The 23,592-nt window shown below is 47.4% G+C and overlaps 1 protein-coding gene across 1 annotated transcript in view; it reads left to right on the forward strand.

Annotated features, from left to right (window-relative positions):
* The window catches only part of gbf1 (golgi brefeldin A resistant guanine nucleotide exchange factor 1), a 106,253-nt gene extending 82,889 nt beyond the window's left edge, over positions 1–23,364 (forward strand). The window contains exons 22-40 of the mRNA XM_084460909.1: positions 166–402; positions 878–971; positions 1,098–1,274; positions 1,602–1,666; positions 1,945–2,068; positions 2,601–2,672; positions 3,119–3,213; positions 3,967–4,120; positions 5,977–6,202; positions 7,138–7,295; positions 7,515–7,764; positions 13,970–14,169; positions 15,365–15,515; positions 17,205–17,335; positions 17,684–17,785; positions 18,084–18,197; positions 20,032–20,209; positions 20,737–20,892; positions 21,446–23,364. Coding sequence (XP_084317035.1) covers positions 166–402; positions 878–971; positions 1,098–1,274; positions 1,602–1,666; positions 1,945–2,068; positions 2,601–2,672; positions 3,119–3,213; positions 3,967–4,120; positions 5,977–6,202; positions 7,138–7,295; positions 7,515–7,764; positions 13,970–14,169; positions 15,365–15,515; positions 17,205–17,335; positions 17,684–17,785; positions 18,084–18,197; positions 20,032–20,209; positions 20,737–20,892; positions 21,446–21,696 — 2,935 coding nt within the window. The 3' untranslated portion in view covers positions 21,697–23,364. The remainder of the gene's footprint in view (positions 1–165; positions 403–877; positions 972–1,097; positions 1,275–1,601; positions 1,667–1,944; positions 2,069–2,600; positions 2,673–3,118; positions 3,214–3,966; positions 4,121–5,976; positions 6,203–7,137; positions 7,296–7,514; positions 7,765–13,969; positions 14,170–15,364; positions 15,516–17,204; positions 17,336–17,683; positions 17,786–18,083; positions 18,198–20,031; positions 20,210–20,736; positions 20,893–21,445) is intronic.
* The last annotated feature ends 228 nt before the right edge of the window (positions 23,365–23,592 follow it).

Below are 23,592 nucleotides of genomic sequence, written 5' to 3' on the forward strand. Positions count from 1 at the left end.
GCTCATTGGGAGCAAATTTGGGTTAGGTGTCTTGCTCAAGGACACTTAGACATGTGGACAGTCGGAGCTGGGATTCGAAACCACTGACCCTTCAATCATTGAACGACCCACTCTACCAACTGAGCTAAAGCCCCCCCCCCCCCCCCCCCTCCCCCGGCCAATCAGGAACGAGGAGATCGTGATGCCGGACGAGCAGTCGGGCCTGGTGAAGGAGAACTACGTGTGGAGCGTGCTGCTCCACCGGGGCGCCACGCCCGAGGGCGTCTTCCTCCACGTGCCGGCCGCCAGCTACGACCACGACCTGTTCACCATGATCTGGGGCCCCGCCATCGCCGCCCTCTCCTACGTCTTCGACAAGAGCCTGGACGACGCCATCGTCCACAAGGCCATCGCCGGCTTCAGGTAGGCGCCGGGCGCCGGGGGTCGGAGCGGGAGTACCTGGCGGAGTCGGAGTCGGAACTCAAAAGAACGGGGCTGTGGTTTTTGACTAGGGCTGGGTTTATTAATCGATTAATTGATTCTGAATCGATTCTGAATCAAATGAGTCAGAATCGATTCATGAAACCCAAAATCGATCTTTTATTTAATGAATGAATGAATAAATGAAGGAATGAATAGTTCATTCATTCATTCAATGATTCGTTCATTCATTCATTTTTGGAAATCAGTATCGATACCCAGCCCTAGTATTGATGTGTTGCATAACTTGGCAGTCATGTAATTAAGGTTACAGCTAAAAAAAACAAACAGGTTTTAGTAACACTAACCGAATCAATATTGAATCGAATCAAATTGAATTGGGATAATCGATTCTGAACCTTGTGAATCGGAATCGAATCGATCGGTTGTGTAACGATGTGTCATTTCCTCTCGGTAGGAAATGCGCCATGATAGCGGCACATTACGGATTCAGCAACGTGTTCGACAACCTCATCATCTCCCTGTGCAAGTTCACCACCCTCAGCAGCGAGGTGAGCAGCGCTCGCGTTTCAAAAACCTTCCACAACGACCGCCGGCGTTTACCTCACAGCTTCTACCGCCGCGGGCCGTAGACTGACCCCCAGTGTGTGTGTGTGTGCGTGTGTGTGCGTCCTCAGTCGGTGGAGAACCTGCCCACGGTGTTCGGGAGTAACGGGAAGGCGCAGGTGGCGGCGAAGACGGTGTTCCACCTGGCGCACCGGCACGGCGACATCCTGCGAGAGGGCTGGAAGAACATCATGGACTCCATGCTGCAGCTGTTCAGGGCCGAGCTCCTGCCCAAGGCCATGGTGGAGGTCGGGACCACGTCACACACACACACACACACACAAACGTCCATCTTCATCACCTGGTTATTGCATTTTGTACTGCACTTCGTCTCGAACCCCTGCTCTAGAGGACGCACCTGCGCTCATTAACGTGTGACCGATATTTTCTGAGGCGGATCATTCTAGAAATGGTATGATAAAAGTGATAAAAGTATCGGTTAAAAAGAATAGCCGTTACCTTCGTTAGCTCAAAAAAACGGATTCTTCTTCTGGGGTAGAGTGTTGGCTGGAGGCGTGTGTGCTCTGCTGCCCCCTGCTGCTGAGTCTGAGTATCCCTTCCTCTTTTCAATGCAGGTGGAGGATTTTGTCGAGCCGAGCGGAAAGATTTCCCTACAAAGAGAAGAGACGCCATCAAATAGGTAACGACTTTTCCCATCTTTCAAAAAACAAGTTGTTTGTTCTGAACCCTCCATAGAGAATCGTTTGGGCTCGGTCAAAAGACGACCGAGCCAGTCAGCGTCCAGTATGAGGAAATACTAACAGCGACGCCGGGCGTGGTTTAGGCGTGACGGCGATGGCGAGGTGCACTTGAAGTTGATAGACGGTTCATCCGGTCGCCCGCCAAAGTGTTTTTGAAAGCGCCCCGCCCATTTCCCCAAACGGGCATCCGATGACGCGTTCCCCCGTCCGTCCACAGGGGGGAGTCGGCGGTGCTGAGCTTCGTCAACTGGCTGACCCTGAGCGGGGCGGAGCAGTCCGGCCTCCGGGGGCCGTCCACCGAGAACCAGGAGGCCAAGCAGGCGGCCATGCTCTGCATCAAGGTACGCCGCCGCTCCGTGTCATCCCCGCGGCGGCGTACCCCAAAATAGGGGTCACGAGACGGGGTGGGGGGTGGTGAGGTGATGGGGTGGTGGTGGTGGGGGAGGGCGACATCATGTAAACGAATTGACTATCATCCGTACTGTTTACAAAAGGTAAAAACAGTATTTACATTTACAATAATACAGCTGCTGCTGCTATTGTAGAGTAGTGCAATAGATTGTGTTCTTTTGTTGTTATGCCTCTTAGTGCAAAGCGAACATTAATGCTTCAACTTTGAGTCTCTGGCACCGTTATTTTTGGGGTCACAGGCTGAGAGGTTGGGGTACCCTTGCCCTAGGAGATCTGTGTTGTGCGTTTCAAAGGTGGCTCGTCAACGAGGCACCTGAACAACAAAATGGCCGCCCGACTCCTCATTTAAAGTAACAGGGGCCCTTTTTCGGTTGGCATAGGCCCCTATTCCGTGAATAGAAAAAAACTCTAGTTAAGTAGAAAATCAAATCTATTGTCTCTAATGTGAAATCTCTCCTCCAGCAATGTGACCCGGAGAAGCTGATCACAGAGAGCAAGTTCCTCCAGCTGGAGTCTCTACAGGAACTGATGAAGGTAACGTTCGTCGTTTCGCGGGTCTCATAAGCTCCTGAAATGAGGCTATTATTACCAGTCAGAATTTGGACCCTGTTTACCCCTGGATTTCTTGTCTTTGTAATCGAGAGTTTAACACGTTTTTGAAAGATTTTTCAAGATGCCCACCCACATCCATTGTATGACCTAAACGGTAGTAGAGCAATTATCAGACTTTTTGACAGTTTTGTCAACGTTTTGATCTGAACCATTGTAAATGATCACAAGTAACTTTAAAACAGGGCTAAACATGCATTTCCCCTTTACTACTCCTTTAAATCATATCTAGATACAATCTGGATACGAGATGCATTTTAATGCCAGGTGTAAATGGGGTCAGAGACTGTCCACGTACATCGATTCGGACCGCCTCTAGTGTGGTAGAAGCCTGTGTAGTATTTCAGCTGGACTGTTCATGTCGTGTTCAGGCCCTGATATCGGTCACACCCGACGAGGAGACGTACGATGAGGAGGACGCCGCGTTCTGCCTGGAAATGCTGCTACGCATCGTTCTAGAGAACAGGTAAAGGTCTACACATCGTTCTAGAGGAAGGTACAGGTCTACACATCGTTCTAGTGAACAGGTACAGGTCTACACATGGTTCTAGGGGACAGGTACAGGTCTACACATGGTTCTAGGGGACAGGTACAGGTCTACACATGGTTCTAGGGGACAGGTACAGGTCTACACATCGTTCTAGAGGAAGGTACAGGTCTACACATGGTTCTAGAGAACAGGTACAGGTCTACACATCGTTCTAGAGAACAGGTACAGGTCTACACATGGTTCTAGAGGACAGGTACAGGTCTACACATGGTTCTAGAGGAAGGTACAGGTCTACACATCGTTCTAGAGGAAGGTACAGGTCTACACATGGTTCTAGAGGAAGGTACAGTTCTACACATGGTTCTAGAGGAAGGTACAGGACTACACATCGTTCTAGAGGAAGGTACAGGACTACACATGGTTCTAGAGGACAGGTACAGGTCTACACATCGTTCTAGAGGAAGGTACAGGACTACACATCGTTCTAGAGGAAGGTACAGGACTACACATCGTTCTAGAGGAAGGTACAGGTCTACACATCGTTCTAGAGAACAGGTAGAGGTCTACACATCGTTCTAGAGAACAGGTACAGGTCTAAACATCGTTCTAGAGTGCACCAGATTTGGTCTGTGGGCAGGGATATGACAACTTTCAAATGTGTCTGTGTGTGTGTGTGTGTGTGCGTGCGTGTGTGTCTGTGTGTGTGTGTCTGTGTGCGTGTGTGTTCAGGGACCGCGTGTCGTGTGTGTGGCAGACGGTGAGGGAGCACCTGTGTCACCTGTGTGTCCACGCCAACGAGAGCTGCTTCCTGGTGGAGCGGGCCGTGGTGGGACTCCTTAGACTGGCCATCCGTCTGCTGAGGAGAGAGGATATCAGCTCCCAGGTACACACACACACACACACACATACACACACACACTCACACACTCACACACACACACACACACACACACACACACACACACACACACACACAAGGTTGTAGAACATGTTCTGGGCCATGTGCTGATGTAGGTTGATGTTGAGTCCAGCAGAGAGAGGTGGGGTCAGCAGCTCCTGCGATCTCTTATCTTCCTCATCTGCAATCAGCAGCACAACAACAAAGGATTAAGTTTGACACAAGTGATGAAGCTGCTCTGGTAAGACCATCTTAGGGCCATCTGTTCGCAAGTACAGTGTCTGGTGTGTGCATGTGAATGTTCTTGATTGATTGGTTTAAATCTCAATGTACGGCCACTTCTCAGTGCCCTTAAAATCTTCATGGGATGACATTTTTTTTATTGAGTGATTCAGATTTTTATTTCAATGATATTGAGGTGAGCGGTAGGTGAGAACTTTGTCTCAGCGAGCGTCTAACCTGGATATTGGCTTTTGTCGGGTTCCTCAGGGTGAGTCAGGCTCCCATAATCCTCCTGGGCTACGCCTCCTCACATCAGCTGTTTCATTATCTCTGTTATCTCTTTCCGAGCGCCGTTATCTCTGGCCTGGCGCAGGTGTGCATCATAATAGGGGACGTACCTATGAACGTCAGCGGTCTTATGTTGCAAGTTGTTGAACCCGTGTTGAACCCGTGCCCTGGACCCCGTGGACTCGTGGATCTCGTACTGTAATGCAAACACGGGGAGAACATCTAAAGTCCGCACGGAAAGACCTTTTTGCTGTGAGGCGTCAGTGCTATGGTGGTACTGTGCCACCATTCTGCACGTGGGTGATTTTGAGGTTCAGTGTCTGTCTCAAGGACAGTGCACTATATAGGGCGTCAGCCATTTTGTTTGTAGGCAAGGCAAGGCAAGTTTATTTATAGCACATTTCAGCCACAGGGCAATTCAAGGTGCTTTACATGAGACATTAAAAGCATTAAAACAAAAAGCAAGACATTATAGACATTTTAAACAAAAAGCAGGACAAATAGAATACAGGAATAAAAGTTACAGTGCAGTATACTGGTAAACATAGCTCCTCTTAGAAAGCAGTGGCAAAAATAAAAGTCTTCAGGCTTGTTTTAAAAGAACCAAGAGTTGCAGCAGACCTTCAGTCTTCTGGAAGTTTGTTCCAGATATGTGGAGCATAAAAACTGAATGCTGCTTCTCCATGTTTGTAGTGTCCGAATTCTCCACGGAATTTTCGTTCCCTATATAGTCCACTGTTTATTACCCACAATTCACCTTGATTTGCAGGGAACAGTGCATGTACCCTACGTTTTCTCCGTTCCCTAGGTAGTTCACTACATGGTGAACCCTATATAGGGAGTGAGGGAACGAGGGAGCGATTCCCAACACAGCTTATGTTCTGACCAGCTGACGACGTCAATATTGCTTTTCCTGGGAATTCAACTAGAGAAACCTTCCCTATCAACTCACAACTCTGGAATAGCGCTTATCTAGTCGAATAGAACAGAGAACAGTTGACAAGCAGTGAATGAGAGGCGCCGGTCGCGGATTGAAGGGTACGACGGGGCGGCTGTAGCTCAGTTGGTAGAGCGGGTCGTTCAGTGATCGAAGGGTCAGTGGTTCGAATCCCAGCTCTGACTGTCCACATGTCGAAGTGTCCTTGAGCAAGACACCTAACCCCAAATTGCTCCCAATGAGCAGGTTAGCGCCTTGCATGGCAGCTACCGCCATTGGTGTGTGAATGTGTGTGTGAATGGGTGAATGAGAGGTCATTGTAAAGCGCTTTGAGTGCCGCTAAGGTGGAAAAGCGCTATATAAGTGCAGTCCATTTACCATTTACGACCTCCAGGTGCTGCTGTCCCTGCGCCTGCTGTTGATGATGAAGCCGCAGGTGTTGTCCCGCGTGAGCCGGGAGGTGGCGTACGGTCTCCACGAGCTGCTGAAGACCAACGCCGCCAACATCCACTGCTCCGACCACTGGTACACGCTCTTCTCCCTGCTGGAGTGCATCGGGGCCGGGATCAAGCCGCCCGCCTCCTTCCAGACGACCTCGGCCAACCCGGACTCAGATACAGGTCAGAACACACACACACACACACACACACAGCCCTAACCCCGAACCAGACACAGGTCAGAACACACACACAACCCTAACCTCGAACCAGACACAGGTCAGAACACACACACACACACACACAACCCTAACCCCGAACCAGACACAGGTCAGAACACACACACACACACACACAGAACCCTAACCCCCAACCAGACACAGGTCAGAACACACACACACACAACCCTAATCCCGAACCAGACACAGGTCAGAACACACACACACACACACACACACACACACAACCCTAACCCCGAACCAGACACAGGTCAGAACACACACGCACACAACCCTAACCCCGAACCAGACACAGGTCAGAACACACACACACACACACACACAGAACCCTGACCCAGGTCAGAACACACACACACACACACACACACACAACCCTAACCCCGAACCAGACACGGGTCAGAACACACACACACAACACGAGTACTGCACTGTGTTGGGCATAGCTGCTGAGACTCATGCAGCCATTGTGTTGACTCCACTTAGCGTTTTCTTGACTGTTGGGAACACATGTAACATTTTTGAAAGATCTCTTATGACCAATCAAATGCACCATGTACTGCAATCTTGATTTTTGGTGTGTCAAAACGAGTCTGCATAGAAATGGAGCCTGTGTCATGACCTAATTTAGTTTTTCTTGTCCAGGAGCTCAGTCAGACTCTGATGATCTGATGTAGTTTATGTCTGTCCAGGAGCTCAGTCAGACTCTGATGATCTGATGTAGTTTATATCTGTCCAGGAGCTCAGTCTGACTCTGATGATCTGATGTAGTTTATGTCTGTCCAAGAGCTCAGTCTGACTCTGTGATGAGCTGATGTAGTTTATCTCTGTCCAGGAGCTCAGTCTGACTCTGATGATCTGATGTAGTTTATGTCTGTCCAGGAGCTCAGTCTGACAGCGAGCTGTCCTCCCACCACCCCAGCGAGGTCACGCTGGACCGCGGCTACACCTCGGACTCGGAGATCTACACGGAACATGCCAAGGCCAGGACACCACGCTCTCTCACCGATGTGGACGTGGCCAGCAGCGGCTGGCTGGTGGTGAGTAGTTATCCGGTGCACGTGCGGTACAAACACGGTACACACACAAAAAATTTTGATTAATTCACATAAAAAAAGTTACTTTTTTGCATAATTAATGTATTTAATTAAGGTGTCACTGCTTCTGTACCTCATATGCTTGATCAACATACCGATGAGGCTAGGTCTCTCAGCACCTTCATCCCTCCACGTCTCACATGTTCCACTCTGGGTTGCCAGGTTGGTAAAGACGACCTAGAGAAGCCCTACTCGTCGGCGGCGGCGGGCTCCAAGCCCCTCGGCAACCCCCTGGTGAACCAGTACAGCCTGACGCTGGGCCAGGACATGTGCCAGCACGACACCAAGTCGCTCATCAAGTGCGTGGAGTCGCTGTCCTTCATCGTCAGGGACGCGGCGCACGTCACGCCCGAGAACTTCGAGCTGTGCGTCAAAGCCATCCGCGTGTTTGTGGAGGCCAGCCTGAACGGAGGTTTGTCCCTGTTTCATACATTTGTGACCAGTATTTTGGTCTTTAATCAGAATCTGAATCAGGAAGTTCATTTTTCATTATGAATTGTAAGCTTTCAAATGATGTGCCATGCATTGAATAATAATTAACAGAATAAGAATATATTACTCAGACAAATTCCTAACAAAAACACTGTTTTTGTTAGTATTGAGTGGGTTCTTCAATACTTCCATTTTTGTTATATGAAAAAAAAGGGGAAAAGTATTATGTATACTATTATATATAAATATAATATGAGGATCCAAAACACCAGACTGACACAATTTTTTAACTTGATTTTGCTTTCTGTGTTGTGAATTAGCTTTCCAACCAAAAACAACAAAATTAAATAGACTAGACAGTAATTTTTTTATTTTTTATTTTTTTTTATAAACATGACCGTTATCAAAATAATGTCGGTTCTATAAGTATCTATTTTATTAGTTTTATTTTATGTATTTATTTAACAGGGACAGTGCACATTAATAAACAAGGCAGTAGTGAAATCTTTGCTACATAACTTTTTTGTATTCCTTCTATGTATGTAACTCTCCTACTGTATACTATTTGCCCCACTATTTTAAGACTGTATATTTATTTGCCCAGGGACTGCGGGTGGAAATGAGCTGTTTTAGCTATAACCTTGTACAGTGCATCTCTCCCTATTCTATAGGGTAAATGTCTACTGTACCTTGTCCCTGTCTTAAAAATAAATAAAATCAATCAATCAATAGATGTGCCAGAGTTAGCTAAAGCCAGCAGTCCCTGGACATATATGAAAAATAACAGCTACCTGGGAAAAAAAAGTGGTAGAAATGGAATAGAGACCGAACCTCACACATGGCACTGCACCGGCCACAAGAGCACATGGAAGTGTTTACTCTTTAATACCTAGTCAGACTCTGCAGATGGCTCAGCACGGCAGGGCCGAATGAAACACAGACATTACAAAATTAACTCTGCTTTCCATTAGGAGTATTAAGGCCGTCCTGGACAGATTTGTACTTTTTCCCTCAATGATTTCCCCCCAAAACCATCCAACAGCTTTGTAATTCTGCTGATTCAGCTCAAAGAATCACAGCCAGGTGGTGAAGTGAGCGGGGCAGGTTTATGAGCAGTCTCTACTGCCCTCTGCTGGTGTGCAACGGTATTGGCTACTCCCAATTGGTCAGCCTGTTACACTGGCCTAGCTCAGCCTGTTACACTAGCCTAGCTCAGACTGTTACACTAGCCTAGCTCAGCCTGTTACACTGGCCTAGCTCAGACTGTTACACTAGCCTAGCTCAGCCTGTTACACTGGCCTAGCTCAGCCTGTTACACTAGCCTAGCTCAGACTGTTACACTAGCCTAGCTCAGCCTGTTACACTAGCCTAGCTCAGACTGTTACACTAGCCTAGCTAAGCCTGTTACACTAGCCTAGCTCAGACTGATACACTAGCCTAGCTCAGCCTGTTACACTAGCCTAGCTCAGACTGATACACTAGCCTAGCTCAGCCTGTTACATTAGCCTAGCTCAGCCTGTTACACTAGCCTAGCTCAGACTGTTACACTAGCCTAGCTTAGCCTGTTACACTGGCCTAGCTCAGCCTGTTACACTAGCCTAGCTCACACTGTTACACTAGCCTAGCTCAGCCTGTTACACTAGCCTAGCTCAGCCTGTTACACTAGCCTAGCTCAGACTGTTACACTAGCCTAGCTCACTGTTACACTAGCCTAGCTCAGTCTGTTACACTAGCCTAGCTCAACCTGTTACATTAGCCTAGCTCAGCCTGTTACACTAGCCTAGCTCAACCTGTTACACTAGCCTAGCTCACACTGTTACACTAGCCTGGCTCAGCCTGTTACCCTAGCCTAGCTCAACCTGTTACATTAGCCTAGCTCAGCCTGTTACACTAGCCTAGCTCAGCCTGTTACACTAGCCTAGCTCAACCTGTTACACTAGCCTAGCTCAGCCTGTTACACTAGCCTAGCTCAGCCTGTTACACTAGCCTAGCTCAGCCTGTTACACTAGCCTAGCTCAGCCTGTTACACTAGCCTAGCTTAGCCTGTTACACTAGCCTAGCTCAGACTGTTACACTAGCCTAGCTCAGACTGTTACACTAGCCTAGCTCAGCCTGTTACACTAGCCTAGCTCACACTGTTACACTTGCCTAGCTCAGCCTGTTACACTAGCCTAGCTCAGCCTGTTACACTAGCCTAGCTCAGACTGTTACACTAGCCTAGCTCACACTGTTACACTAGCCTAGCTCAGCCTGTTACACTAGCCTAGCTCAGCCTGTTACACTAGCCTAGCTCAGCCTGTTACACTAGCCTAGCTCAGCCTGTTACACTAGCCTAGCTCAGACTGTTACACTAGCCTAGCTCAGCCTGTTACACTAGCCTAGCTCAGACTGTTACACTAGCCTAGCTCAGCCTGTTACACTAGCCTAGCTCTGCCTGTTACACTAGCCTAGCTCAGCCTGTTACACTGGCCTAGTTCAGACTGTTACACTAGCCTAGCTCAGCCTGTTACACTAGCCTAGCTCAGCCTGTTACACTAGCCTAGCTCAGCCTGTTACACTAGCCTAGCTCAGCCTTTTACACTAGCCTAGCTCAGCCTTTTACACTAGCCTAGCTCACACTGTTACACTAGCCTAGCTCAGACTGTTACACTAGCCTAGCTCAGCCTGTTACACTAGCCTAGCTCAGCCTGTTACACTAGCCTAGCTCAGCCTGTTACATTAGCCTAGCTCAGACTGTTACACTAGCCTAGCTCAGACTGTTACACTAGCCTAGCTCAGCCTGTTACACTAGCCTAGCTCAGCCTGTTACACTAGCCTAGCTCAGCCTGTTACATTAGCCTAGCTCAGCCTGTTACACTAGCCTAGCTCAGACTGTTACACTAGCCTAGCTCAGACTGTTACATTAGCCTAGCTCAGCCTGTTACACTAGCCTAGCTCAGACTGTTACACTAGCCTAGCTCAGACTGTTACACTAGCCTAGCTCAGCCTGTTACACTAGCCTAGCTCAGACTGTTACACTAGCCTAGCTCAGCCTGTTACACTAGCCTAGCTCACACTGTTACACTAGCCTAGCTCAGCCTGTTACACTAGCCTAGCTCAGACTGTTACACTAGCCTAGCTCAGACTGTTACATTAGCCTAGCTCACACTGTTACACTAGCCTAGCTCACACTGTTACACTAGCCTAGCTCAGACTGTTACACTAGTCTAGCTCAGCCTGTTACACTAGCCTAGCTCACCCTGTTACACTAGCCTAGCTCACCCTGTTACACTAGCCTAGCTCACACTGTTACACTAGCCTAGCTCAGCCTGTTACACTAGCCTAGCTCACCCTGTTACACTAGCCTAGCTCAAACTGTTACACTAGCCTAGCTCAGCCTGTTACACTAGCCTAGCTCAAACTGTTACACTAGCCTAGCTCAGCCTGTTACACTAGCCTAGCTCAACCTGTTACACTAGCCTAGCTCAGCCTGTTACACTAGCCTAGCTCACCCTGTTACACTAGCCTAGCTCACACTGTTACACTAGCCTAGCTCAGACTGTTACACTAGCCTAGCTCAAACTGTTACACTAGCCTAGCTCACCCTGTTACACTAGCCTAGCTCACCCTGTTACAGTAGCCTAGCTCACCCTGTTACACTAGCCTAGCTCAAACTGTTACACTAGCCTAGCTCAACCTGTTACACTAGCCTAGCTCACACTGTTACACTAGCCTAGCTCACACTGTTACACTAGCCTAGCTCACACTGTTAAACTAGCCTAGCTCAACCTGTTACACTAGCCTAGCTCAACCTGTTACACTAGCCTAGCTCAGACTGGTACACTAGCCTAGCTCAGCCTGTTACACTAGCCTAGCTCAGCCTGTTACACTAGCCTAGCTCAGCCTGTTACATTAGCCTAGCTCAGACTGTTACACTAGCCTAGCTCAGACTGTTACACTAGCCTAGCTCAGCCTGTTACACTAGCCTAGCTCAGCCTGTTACACTAGCCTAGCTCAGCCTGTTACATTAGCCTAGCTCAGCCTGTTACACTAGCCTAGCTCAGACTGTTACACTAGCCTAGCTCAGACTGTTACATTAGCCTAGCTCAGCCTGTTACACTAGCCTAGCTCAGACTGTTACACTAGCCTAGCTCAGACTGTTACACTAGCCTAGCTCAGCCTGTTACACTAGCCTAGCTCAGACTGTTACACTAGCCTAGCTCAGCCTGTTACACTAGCCTAGCTCACACTGTTACACTAGCCTAGCTCAGCCTGTTACACTAGCCTAGCTCAGACTGTTACACTAGCCTAGCTCAGACTGTTACATTAGCCTAGCTCACACTGTTACACTAGCCTAGCTCACACTGTTACACTAGCCTAGCTCAGACTGTTACACTAGTCTAGCTCAGCCTGTTACACTAGCCTAGCTCACCCTGTTACACTAGCCTAGCTCACCCTGTTACACTAGCCTAGCTCACACTGTTACACTAGCCTAGCTCAGCCTGTTACACTAGCCTAGCTCACCCTGTTACACTAGCCTAGCTCAAACTGTTACACTAGCCTAGCTCAGCCTGTTACACTAGCCTAGCTCAAACTGTTACACTAGCCTAGCTCAGCCTGTTACACTAGCCTAGCTCAACCTGTTACACTAGCCTAGCTCAGCCTGTTACACTAGCCTAGCTCACCCTGTTACACTAGCCTAGCTCACACTGTTACACTAGCCTAGCTCAGACTGTTACACTAGCCTAGCTCAAACTGTTACACTAGCCTAGCTCACCCTGTTACACTAGCCTAGCTCACCCTGTTACAGTAGCCTAGCTCACCCTGTTACACTAGCCTAGCTCAAACTGTTACACTAGCCTAGCTCAACCTGTTACACTAGCCTAGCTCACACTGTTACACTAGCCTAGCTCACACTGTTACACTAGCCTAGCTCACACTGTTAAACTAGCCTAGCTCAACCTGTTACACTAGCCTAGCTCAACCTGTTACACTAGCCTAGCTCAGACTGGTACACTAGCCTAGCTCAGCCTGTTACACTAGCCTAGCTCAGCCTGTTACACTAGCCTAGCTCAGCAGCTTCCCCACGCCAGTCCCATTAGTTAACAACTGTCACCTCTGTCTCTCTCCCTCTCTCTCCCCCCCTCTCTCTCTCTCTCTCTCTCTCTCTCTTTCTATACAGTATATATATATATATACATTCATACTGTATATATATTCGTCCTGTCTGTGTCTCTCTCTATTCATCCTGTCTGTTTCTGATCCTCTCTGCAGTAATACAGGGATTAGATGGGAAATTGCGTCGGTGCACTTTAGCTCTGGCACCGCGCTGGGCCTTTTCATCTCTCCCCCGTCGCCCCCGGGGTCCTTGGATACGCGCTGTCAACGCGGCTTTAGACGCGCACATAGTACAGTCAGGTCGATCACAGGCCCGCGTTCAGAGTGACTCTAATCTAGACAGGAAACCGACGGCCAGCACACGCCACCTGGAACCCGCTGTTGGTAAATCGGAGTAGGGCGAACGTCGACTTTTGTTGCCTGTGGAGATTTAAGATGAAAGGGACGTCTTGGTAACTCACCATATTGTCGGGGCTATTTTCAAGACGGGCTGTTGTTCTTGGAGTGTGTTTCAAGGAGGTGTCTTATGGGTAATAACCGTCGGGCTGAGAAAGGCGTCTGTCGGACTTTGAATAGTCCATCAAAGAAGTATTTTATTGGGGGAAATTAACTCGCAATAATCAGGACCACCACAGTCTTCAGGCTTCCACTCCCCCTCATTTATTAAACGTCGAACACATCAAACGCATAAATGAGCCACTCTCGGCCTGACAGCGTTCATATTTGGCGTGGGTATCCGCAGGTCCTGGACAGACCGTGAGCGGGACTTCATTAATTTACATTTTGGATCATTTGAACATAAAATACTGATCGGAGCCGCCAGCCAATAGCAACACTGCTCTGAATAGAACCCCGCCCCTTCCAGCTGCCCACAGTGGACTAAATGGGCAAATACCGATTGCTCCAACGGGTATCAGAACTAGTTTTGACAAACTTTGACAAAAGTAAACTTGAGGAGGCGAGCAAACTGAGCAAGTAGTTTAACTGCCATTATCTTGTCACTTCCACAAGCTGCACAGATAAATGATATAAACAGACTAAGACTCAGCCTAAATGTATTGTATGCCCACTGCACCCCTCTTCCACAGGCTTCCGGTGTCACGAGAAGAAGAAGAGCCACAAGTACGACTCCTCCAAGTCCCGGCTGAGGAGGAAGGCGGGCGGCGGCCGGGAGAAGGAGGGCGTGGCCCGCCGCGCCAAGGCGTCCAGCCAGCGGCCCTCGCGCTCGCACAGCGACGAGGAGGAGGACGAGGGCGTGCCGGCCAGCTACCACACGGTGTCTTTACAGGTTAGTGAGAACGTAAGTACCTCAGACCTCTTTACCCTCTATACCTGTGTGCTCTGTCCCAGAGGCAGGGAGGGCGCGACCTTAGGCTTCATATACAGACAGGAAACACAACCTTACAGTCTTTATATACAGACAGGAAACACAACCTTAGTCTTTATATACAGACAGGAAACACAACCTCACAGTCTTTATATACAGACAGGAAACACAACCTTACAATCTTTATATACAGACAGGAAACACAACCTTACTCTTTATATACAGACAGGAAACACAACCTTAGTCTTTATATACAGACATGAAACACAACCTTACAGTCTTTATATGAAGACAGGAAACACAACCTTACTCTTTATATACAGACAGGAAACACAACCTTAGTCTTTATATACAGACAGAAAACACAACCTTACAGGCTTTATATAAAATACAGACAGGAAACACAACCTTAGTCTTTAAATACAGACAGGAAACACAACCTTACAGTCTTTACACAGTATACAGACAGGAAACACAATCTTAGTCTCAACCCTACTTTATACAGACAGAAACCACAATGTAGATGGCGGTGTTGGACAGATGTTCAGAGCCCTATCAGGTCTGTCCATGGCGTGTTTAGCTCGGTAGGGCGTTGAGCTCTCCTGAATGCCTTCCCAGGTGCGCTGTGCTCATGAGGTGGATGGGGCGGCGTCTCCTCTCTCTCTACACACACCAGTCTATACCGCCACTGACGGGACCGGGCCTGTCCCCACGCGTCCGTCATTGTGTGGTTGTCATGGCGACGGAGGCGATGTTACGCCGGTGTTGTTGGGGGGCGAAAAGGCGCACCCCAGCTCTTAGCTGGTTTCACCTCTGTTCCCTGCTCCCTGAAGAGGCAGTTTTCCTCACACTAATCCCCTCAGATTCATATCAAAACAGGTTTTTACAGCATGAGTCTGTCAACCTGTCAGCCGTACTGTTATTATTCCCTTAGAACTCATTTAAAGGCATAGCCGGGATTTCGGGCTATCCCTTTAATCTGGCAGACCTGCTTAATCTGAGATACATAACTGCTCTTAAACGGTTGCATTCACTGTCAATCGACTCTCTAAAGAGGGCTGTAAGAAACGAGGTGTCACTCAGTGACCAGACCCCCCACAGTGCTTTGATCTGTATCCTGAACGGCGAGGCGTTAACACGTGACCTCCCGGCGCAGCTCCTGGACCTGATGCACACCCTGCACACGCGCGCCGCCAGCATCTACAGCTCCTGGGCAGAGGAACAGCGCCACCTGGGGGCGGGCGGGCAGAAGATCGAGGCCGACTCCCAGACCCTGTGGACCAGCTGCTGGTGTCCCCTGCTGCAAGGTCGGAACCATGTTACCATGACAGCCATATCAGACATGTTCTGGTCGTCATGACAGCCATATCAGACATGTTCTGGTCGTCATGACAGCCATATCAGACATGTTCTGGTTGTCATGACGGCCATATCAGACATGTTCTGGTTGTCATGACGGCCATATCAGACATGTTCTGGTCGTCACGACAGCCATATCAGACATGTTCTGGTTGTCATGACAGCCATATCAGACATGTTGTGGTTGTCATGACAGCCATATCAGACATGTTCTGGTTGTCATGACAGCCATATCAGACATGTTCTGGTCGTCATGACAGCCATATCAGACATGTTGTGGTTGTCATGACAGCCATATCAGACATGTTCTGGTTGTCATGACAGCCATATCAGACATGTTCTGGTCGTCATGACAGCCATATCAGACACTTTCTGGTTGTCATGACAGCCATATCAGACACTTTCTGGTTGTCATGACAGCCATATCAGACATGTTCTGGTCGTCATGACAGCCATATCAGACATGTTCTGGTTGTCATGACAGCCATATCAGACATGTTCTGGTTGTCATGACAGCCATATCAGACATGTTCTGGTTGTCATGACAGCCATATCAGAGTCTTGGTTATTGTAGTTAACAGAGTTAGATGAGTCTTGGTTATTGTAGTTAACAGAGTTAGATGAGTCTTGGTTATTGTAGTTAACAGAGTTAGATGAGTCTTGGTTATTGTAGTTAAACAGAGTTAGCTGAGCCTTGGTTATTGTAGTTTACAGAGTTAGATGAGTCTTGGTTATTGTAGTTTAACAGAGTTAGATGAGTCTTGGTTATTGTAGTTAACAGAGTTAGATGAGTCTTGGTTATTGTAGTTAACAGAGTTAGATGAGTCTTGGTTATTGTAGTTAACAGAGTTAGATGAGTCTTGGTTATTGTAGTTAACAGAGTTAATGAGTCTTGATTATTGTAGTTAACAGAGTTAGATGAGTCTTGGTTATTGTAGTTTAACAGAGTTAGATGAGTCTTGGTTATTGTAGTTAACAGAGTTAGATGAGGTCTTGGTTATTGTAGTTAACAGAGTTAGATGAGTCTTGGTTATTGTAGTTAACAGAGTTAGATGAGGTCTTGGTTATTGTAGTTAACAGAGTTAGATGAGTCTTGGTTATTGTAGTTAACAGAGTTAGATGAGTCTTGGTTATTGTAGTTAACAGAGTTAGATGAGTCTTGGTCATTGTAGTTAACAGAGTTAGATGAGTCTTGGTTATTGTAGTTAACAGAGTTAGATGAGTCTTGGTTATTGTAGTTAACAGAGTTAGATGAGTCTTGGTTATTGTAGTTAACAGAGTTAGATGAGTCTTGGTTATTGTAGTTAACAGAGTTAGATGAGTCTTGGTTATTGTAGTTAACAGAGTTAGATGAGTCTTGGTTATTGTAGTTAACAGAGTTAGATGAGTCTTGGTTATTGTAGTTAACAGAGTTAGATGAGTCTTGGTTATTGTAGTTAACAGAGTTAGATGAGTCTTGGTTATTGTAGTTAACAGAGTTAGATGAGTCTTGGTTATTGTAGTTTAACAGAGTTAGCTGAGTCTTGTTATTGTAGTTAAGAGTTAGCTGAGTCTTGTTATTGTAGTTTAACAGAGTTAGCTGGGCCTCCTCCTCCTCCTCTCTGTAGTTCTCATCAGTGTGTGAATCCCCTCCCCAGGTATCGCCTGGCTGTGCTGTGATGCGCGGAGGCAGGTGCGCATGCAGGCTCTCACCTACCTGCAGAGGGCGCTGCTGGTGCACGACCTGCAGACGCTGGACGCTGCTGAGTGGGAGTCCTGCTTCAACAAGGTGAGGAGAGAGGAGAGACCGCTGAGGAGAGAGCGGTGAGGAGAGAGGAGAGAGCGGTGAGGAGAGAGGAGAGAGCGGTGAGGAGAGAGGAGAGGGCGTCCGCTGGACTCCATCGGCCGCTGAGCAGGGGTTTATGCAGATGGACAATAATATATAACTGCCTTTGGTGTGTGTATGTGTGCGTCGGTGTGTGTGTGCGAGCGCATGTGTCTGTATTTGTGTGTGTGTCTGTGTGTGTGTGTGTGTGTGTGTGTGTGTGTGTGTGCGTGCGTGCGTGTGTGTGTGTGTGTGTGTGTGCGTGTGTGCGTGTGTGTGTGTCTGTGTGTGCGTGTGTGTGTGTGAACCCAGGTGCTGTTCCCTCTCCTGACCAAGCTACTGGACAACATCAGCCCGGCCGACGTCAGCGGGATGGAGGAGACCAGGATGAGAGCCTGTACCCTGCTGTCCAAGGTCTGAATACTGTACTTCACATTACACTACACACATTTAGCACATGCTTTTATCCAGAGCAACTTACAGTACAATAATTACATTTAGCGTGGGAACTCAGTGTCCTGCTACTCACAAGTGCATCTCCTTTCTAAACAAGTGACTAAGAGCATAATCTAGTGCTCTTAGTCACTTATTACTCCTCTTGCACGTCCTCTACCGCCTGTAACCCCGCCCCCCTCGTCCCCAAGTCATCACATGTCCCCTAACCCTGTCTTACCCAGTTTGCTGTGTCGTGTCCCCCTGGTCTCTCTCCCAGGTCTTCCTGCAGCACCTGTCCCCCCTGCTGTCCCTGCCCACCTTCGCCGCCCTGTGGCTCACCATCCTGGACTTCATGGACAAGTACATGCACGCCGGCTCCAGCGACCTGCTGGTGAGTCCCACGGGCCGCGCCCGCGCCGCGTCCGCCGAAACAGGATGTTAGTTTGCACAGGGGGAACACGGCGCTGTGGGGGCGGGGTTCTAGCCCGATACGACCCTCCCGTTCTCGCCAGCTCACGTTCTGTTTCGCTAACGCAGAACGGTCTGGCCTTCGCCTCCTCCAGAGCGATTGTGCCAAAATCCAGACCACACCGGGCCAATCAGGGACTGCGTTTTAACTGCTGTCCTGCCCCACAGTGGAAAGCAGCCCCTGATTGGTTCGTGTCCCTGCCGCTCGCTAAACAAACATGGCGGCTCCCGAAAGCAAGGAGTGTTAACGTTAACGTTAGAAGAATAAACGCAGCTATAAGTGCAGTTATTGCAGAAATAGACTTAATCACAACACTTAAACAAGAACAAGAGTATGCACTAGCGGAGTTTCTCGGTGGAATACGTTTTTGCCGTTCTTCCGACTGGATTTGGCAAAGGTTTGCTGAACGCTCATTGGCTGAAGGTGTTTGTCTGTCAAGGCAAGTAGCCCCTCCCACATAAACGCTCTCTATGGGGCGAATTTCGTTATTATACTATATAACCTTAGTTTATAAACAGGTTTCCATCAACCTTGACCAGAGTTAGTGGCAGTATGTTATTGTAACGTCCTGGTATGTTGTAGTATGTTGTTGTAACGTCCTGGTATGTTATAGTATGTTGTTATAACGTCCTAGTATGTTGTTGTATGTTGTTGTAACGTCCTGGTATGTTGTAACGTCCTGGTATGTTGTAGTAATGTTGTTGTAACGTCCTGGTATGTTGTTGTAACGTCCTGGTATGTTATAGTATGTTGTTATAACGTCCTGGTATGTTGTAGTATGTTGTTGTAACGTCCTGTTATGTTGTAGTATGTTGTTGTAACATCCTGGTATGTTGTAGTATGTTGTTATAACGTCCTGGTATGTTGTAGTATGTTGTTGTAACGTCCTGTTATGTTGTAGTATGTTGTTGTAACGTCCTGGTATGTTGTAGTATGTTGTTATAACGTCCTGCTATGTTGTAGTATGTTGTAACGTCCTGGTATGTTGTAGTAATGTTGTAGTAACGTCCTGGTATGTTATAGTATGTTGTTGTAACGTCCTGGTATGTTGTAGTATGTTGTTATAACGTCCTGGTATGTTGTAGTAATGTTGTAGTAACGTCCTGGTATGTTATAGTATGTTGTTGTAACGTCCTGGTATGTTGTAGTATGTTGTTGTAACATCCTGGTATGTTGTAGTATGTTGTTGTAACGTCCTGGTATGTTGTAGTATGTTGTTATAACGGCCTGGTATGTTGTAGTATGTTGTTATAACGTCCTGGTATGTTGTAGTATGTTGTTATAACGTCCTGCTATGTTGTAGTATGTTGTAACGTCCTGGTATGTTGTAGTAATGTTGTAGTAACGTCCTGGTATGTTATAGTATGTTGTTGTAACGTCCTGGTATGTTGTAGTATGTTGTTGTAACGTCCTGGTATGTTGTAGTAATGTTGTAGTAACGTCCTGGTATGTTATAGTATGTTGTTGTAACGTCCTGGTATGTTGTAGTATGTTGTTGTAACATCCTGGTATGTTGTAGTATGTTGTTGTAACGTCCTGGTATGTTGTAGTATGTTGTTATAACGGCCTGGTATGTTGTAGTAATGTTGTTGTAGCGTCCTGGTATGTTGTAGTATGTTGTTGTAACGTCCTGGTATGTTGTAGTATGTTGTTACGTCCTGGTATGTTGTAGTAATGTTGTTCTAACGTCCTGGTATGTTGTTATAACGTCCTGGTATGTTGTTCTAACGTCCTGGTGGGGTCTGTCTCTCCTCAGCTGGAGGCCATCCCAGAGTCTCTGAAGAACATGCTGCTGGTCATGGACACGGCCGGCATCTTCCACTGCTCCGACTCGCGCACCGGGTACTCTGACCTGTGGGAGATCACCTGGGAACGCATCGACTGCTTCCTGCCCCACCTCCGCGAGGAGCTCTTCAAACAGACCGTCATCCCAGGTACCCAGAATGGCATTTAAAGCTGCACTCATTGATTTTATTTTACCACTAGATAGCAGTAAGGGACTCGCGCAAACTTGTTTACAAACCAACGGCTAAGAGGAATGGCCAGAGCCATATAAGGCAGGGGGGCGGAGCAAAGGCTCAGGCTGGCTACACAGTCAGAAATGCTGGACTAACAACAGCCAAGCCACCGGTAGGGATGAGTCACTGAAGTAGGACGCTATTAGGACAACCTTAATTACATGACTGCCAAGTTATGCAACACATCAATACTAGGGCTGGGTATCGATACTGATTTCCAAAAATGACTGAATGAATGAATCATTGGATGAATTAATGAACTATTCATTCCTTCATTTATTCATTCATTCATTAAATAAAAGATTTCATGAATCGATTCTGAATCATTTGATTCAGAATCGATTCAGAATCGATGACTCGATTTTTTAAACCCAGCCCTAGTAGATATCCTCACATATTTGATCTGCTGTCGTGTTTCTCCCCGTCCATCTTTGTGTCCGTAGAACCGGTCCCCAGTGTTCCTGTGGCGGAGGCCGCCCCGCCCGCCGGCCCCCCGGCCTCACCCCCCCTGGCCTCGCCCCCCTCCCCCGTCCCAGAGCCAAACACCTCCAGGCCAGCGTCGCCCCAGGAGCCGACGCCAGGACCACCCAGTGCCAACGGTAGCTACGCTACGCTAACACCGCCCGTCGGGACTGAACCAAGTCTCAGATCAATGAGAGGTGTCTCCGTTTGAGTCAAAGTAATGTCTGTGTTTTACCAAGCTTAAAGTCGCACTGAAACGGACGTTTGAGATCATCTAACTTCCGTAGTTTGACGTATTTCCGACGCAAACAAGCTATGAGGGCGGGACATGCGTTTAGAGGAATTTGATTGGAACATTGACAAGTGGACGGGTTTTAAGAACTTGAGACAGATTCGATAGAAGGAGAGCGTTGATTGACGGGTGGATGTCGTGAGATTATTGGCCTAAAATCTAAGGTGCCTGTTGTCGTCATTGCACGTGACCTACCGTTTTCCAGGAAGTAAGAAATTATATACTTTGATATAAGATTACAACAAAAGTAGAATTTTGTAATTTTTTTGGCATACATCGTTGAATAAGTGAACACTATGACTAATTATGTGAACCAAAATGGGACAGAATGCTTTTTTCATTTCAGTCTGTCTTCATCTCTCTCTCTCTCTCTCTCTCTCTCTCTCTCTCTCTCTCAGGAATGGACCGTTCGTCCCCGGTGCCTCCCTCTACTCCCCCCATGCCCAAGATGTCCCCCGCCTCGGCCCCCCCCCCCACGAGCCAATCGCCCCTCATCCTGCAGCCCCTGGCCTCGCACCTCCAGGTGGGCGTGCCCCCCATGTCCCTCCCCATCATCCTCAACCCCGCCCTCATCGAGGCCAGCTCCCCCGTGCCCCTGCTGACCGCCCAGCGACCCACGGACCCGGCCGGCGCCTCGGAGGTCAAATAAAGACCCTCCCACACACAGATCAGCTCTGACACACCGTGGACCTCTCAAAACACTAGAGCTGAACCATCTAGCTTCAGTCTCATAGCCTCTGCTTCGTTGACCCACAGACCCCTTCAATATCCCTATGGTCAGGAAAAATATATATTTAAGAAACACGTGGATTATGGATATTAAGAACAGCACTGTTTTACACTCGATTCAACCTTTGACCCCAACTTCGTCAAGTATGATTTAGCTTGAGAATACAAAGTCGACTATGTTGCTAAGTATACCCGTGCTTCATGTAGATCTAGAAGTTTCTGACAGACAAATTCCTTGGGAATAACTTATTTGTTTTTTAGGTACTGCATGTTGTTTGCTGAATAGGATGTACAGTGATGAGTTTTAGTCCAAATATATCGGGGGCGCCGTGTCTTTCAAACAAGAAAAATCATCTCATAGCAGCTCCAATGTACAGTGATATGAAAACATATAGTTTATATATTTCCAATTTAGAGTATTTGGTCTCGGAGATGGTTTGAGAAAGAGTTATATTGTATATCCTCCAATGAGGTAGAATTGGCCATCGTAATCTCATGTTCATTCACAACATTTTATTTTAATGGAGAACAGTAGATAATGTTAGAAATAGGATTATGTACCTTACTAAGTATGTGCATACCCAATCGGTGTACAGACATGCAGTTGGCGTTAAAAGAGGTATTTGAGATGCTGTCGTAACCAAGGCAATGTCTGCTAATCATTCCAAGCGGTCAGTCCTGGGCAGTTGGGAAAATTCTACATGTTGAAATCATGTTAGTTTTTATCAAGGAGCATAGTGGATTTATTTTAGGAACGTCTTACGATGAGATTATTATTTAAGGAATACAGTATTGACTGACGTTTGTCTTGTGAATGAGGGTGTATTTGTCACGTTTGTGTAACTTGGTCCATAGTCACTGTGGCGGCTTCGGACTTTAAAGTACACATCGCCATGCTGACTTTCTTCCAAGCCAGATTCTGTAGAGTAAATCAGAATTTCGATGTTCTTCTCAATTCTCGTTTTATTTACAAACGGCTTGGGATGTTTGTGCGACCGGAAACCATCTTTGGAAGATCTCAAATCAGAACACGGCCCTACTTGACATAGTGAAAGTATTCTTGCATGTGATTGTGTACAGTACAGTATGTGATGCAGGAATTTATTGACGGCAGAGGAAGGATAATTATGGTTGTAAATTGAAGGTCAGAACAGACACCCGTATTTGATAGTGTAGTTCCTCCCTGTGTGTGTGATGATGGAACAGGCATCCAGTCTACATCAGGTTTCTATTTGGAAGTTCAACATTTTGGTTCAAATCATCTGTAGGCTAGTTACAGCTCACTCTGGAACACGTTCCCTATCAGTCTGGAATATTTAATCTGACTTCTTCAGTTATGAAGAGCTGGGGTTGACGTACGGTTGGATCAGCTGCATGTCAGTGACATTATCCTACAAACCCAGCGCCGCAACGGGGCACCTTGTCAGTTTGCACCACCATAACACAGCGACGTGGCCCTCGGCAGAAGCGCACGTTAGCTGGTTTTTCCTAAGCCGTGTTCATTTGTCGTACTGCGTTATTACTTCTATCAGGAGCGGACGGGAACTGAAATGAATATAATGTATATATAAATGAAAGTTAATGTACTTTTTACCATGTAATAAATATAATGTAAAGAACACACTCGCGGGGACATTGTGTGTGGTGTATTTGTGCTGGATTTACTTGAATGACATGGAATTTGAATTGATGTCGAGGGAATGGCTTTAGTTGTTGTAGCACTACTAAAGAAACTCACCTTCCGGGGCGGCTGTAGCTCAGTTGGTAGAGCGGGTCGTTCAACGATCGAAGGGTCGGTGGTTCGAATCCCAGCCCC

Source organism: Borostomias antarcticus (genome assembly GCF_949987555.1).
Source record: "Borostomias antarcticus genome assembly, chromosome: 34".
In the NCBI taxonomy this organism is placed as follows: Eukaryota; Metazoa; Chordata; class Actinopteri; order Stomiiformes; family Stomiidae; genus Borostomias; species Borostomias antarcticus.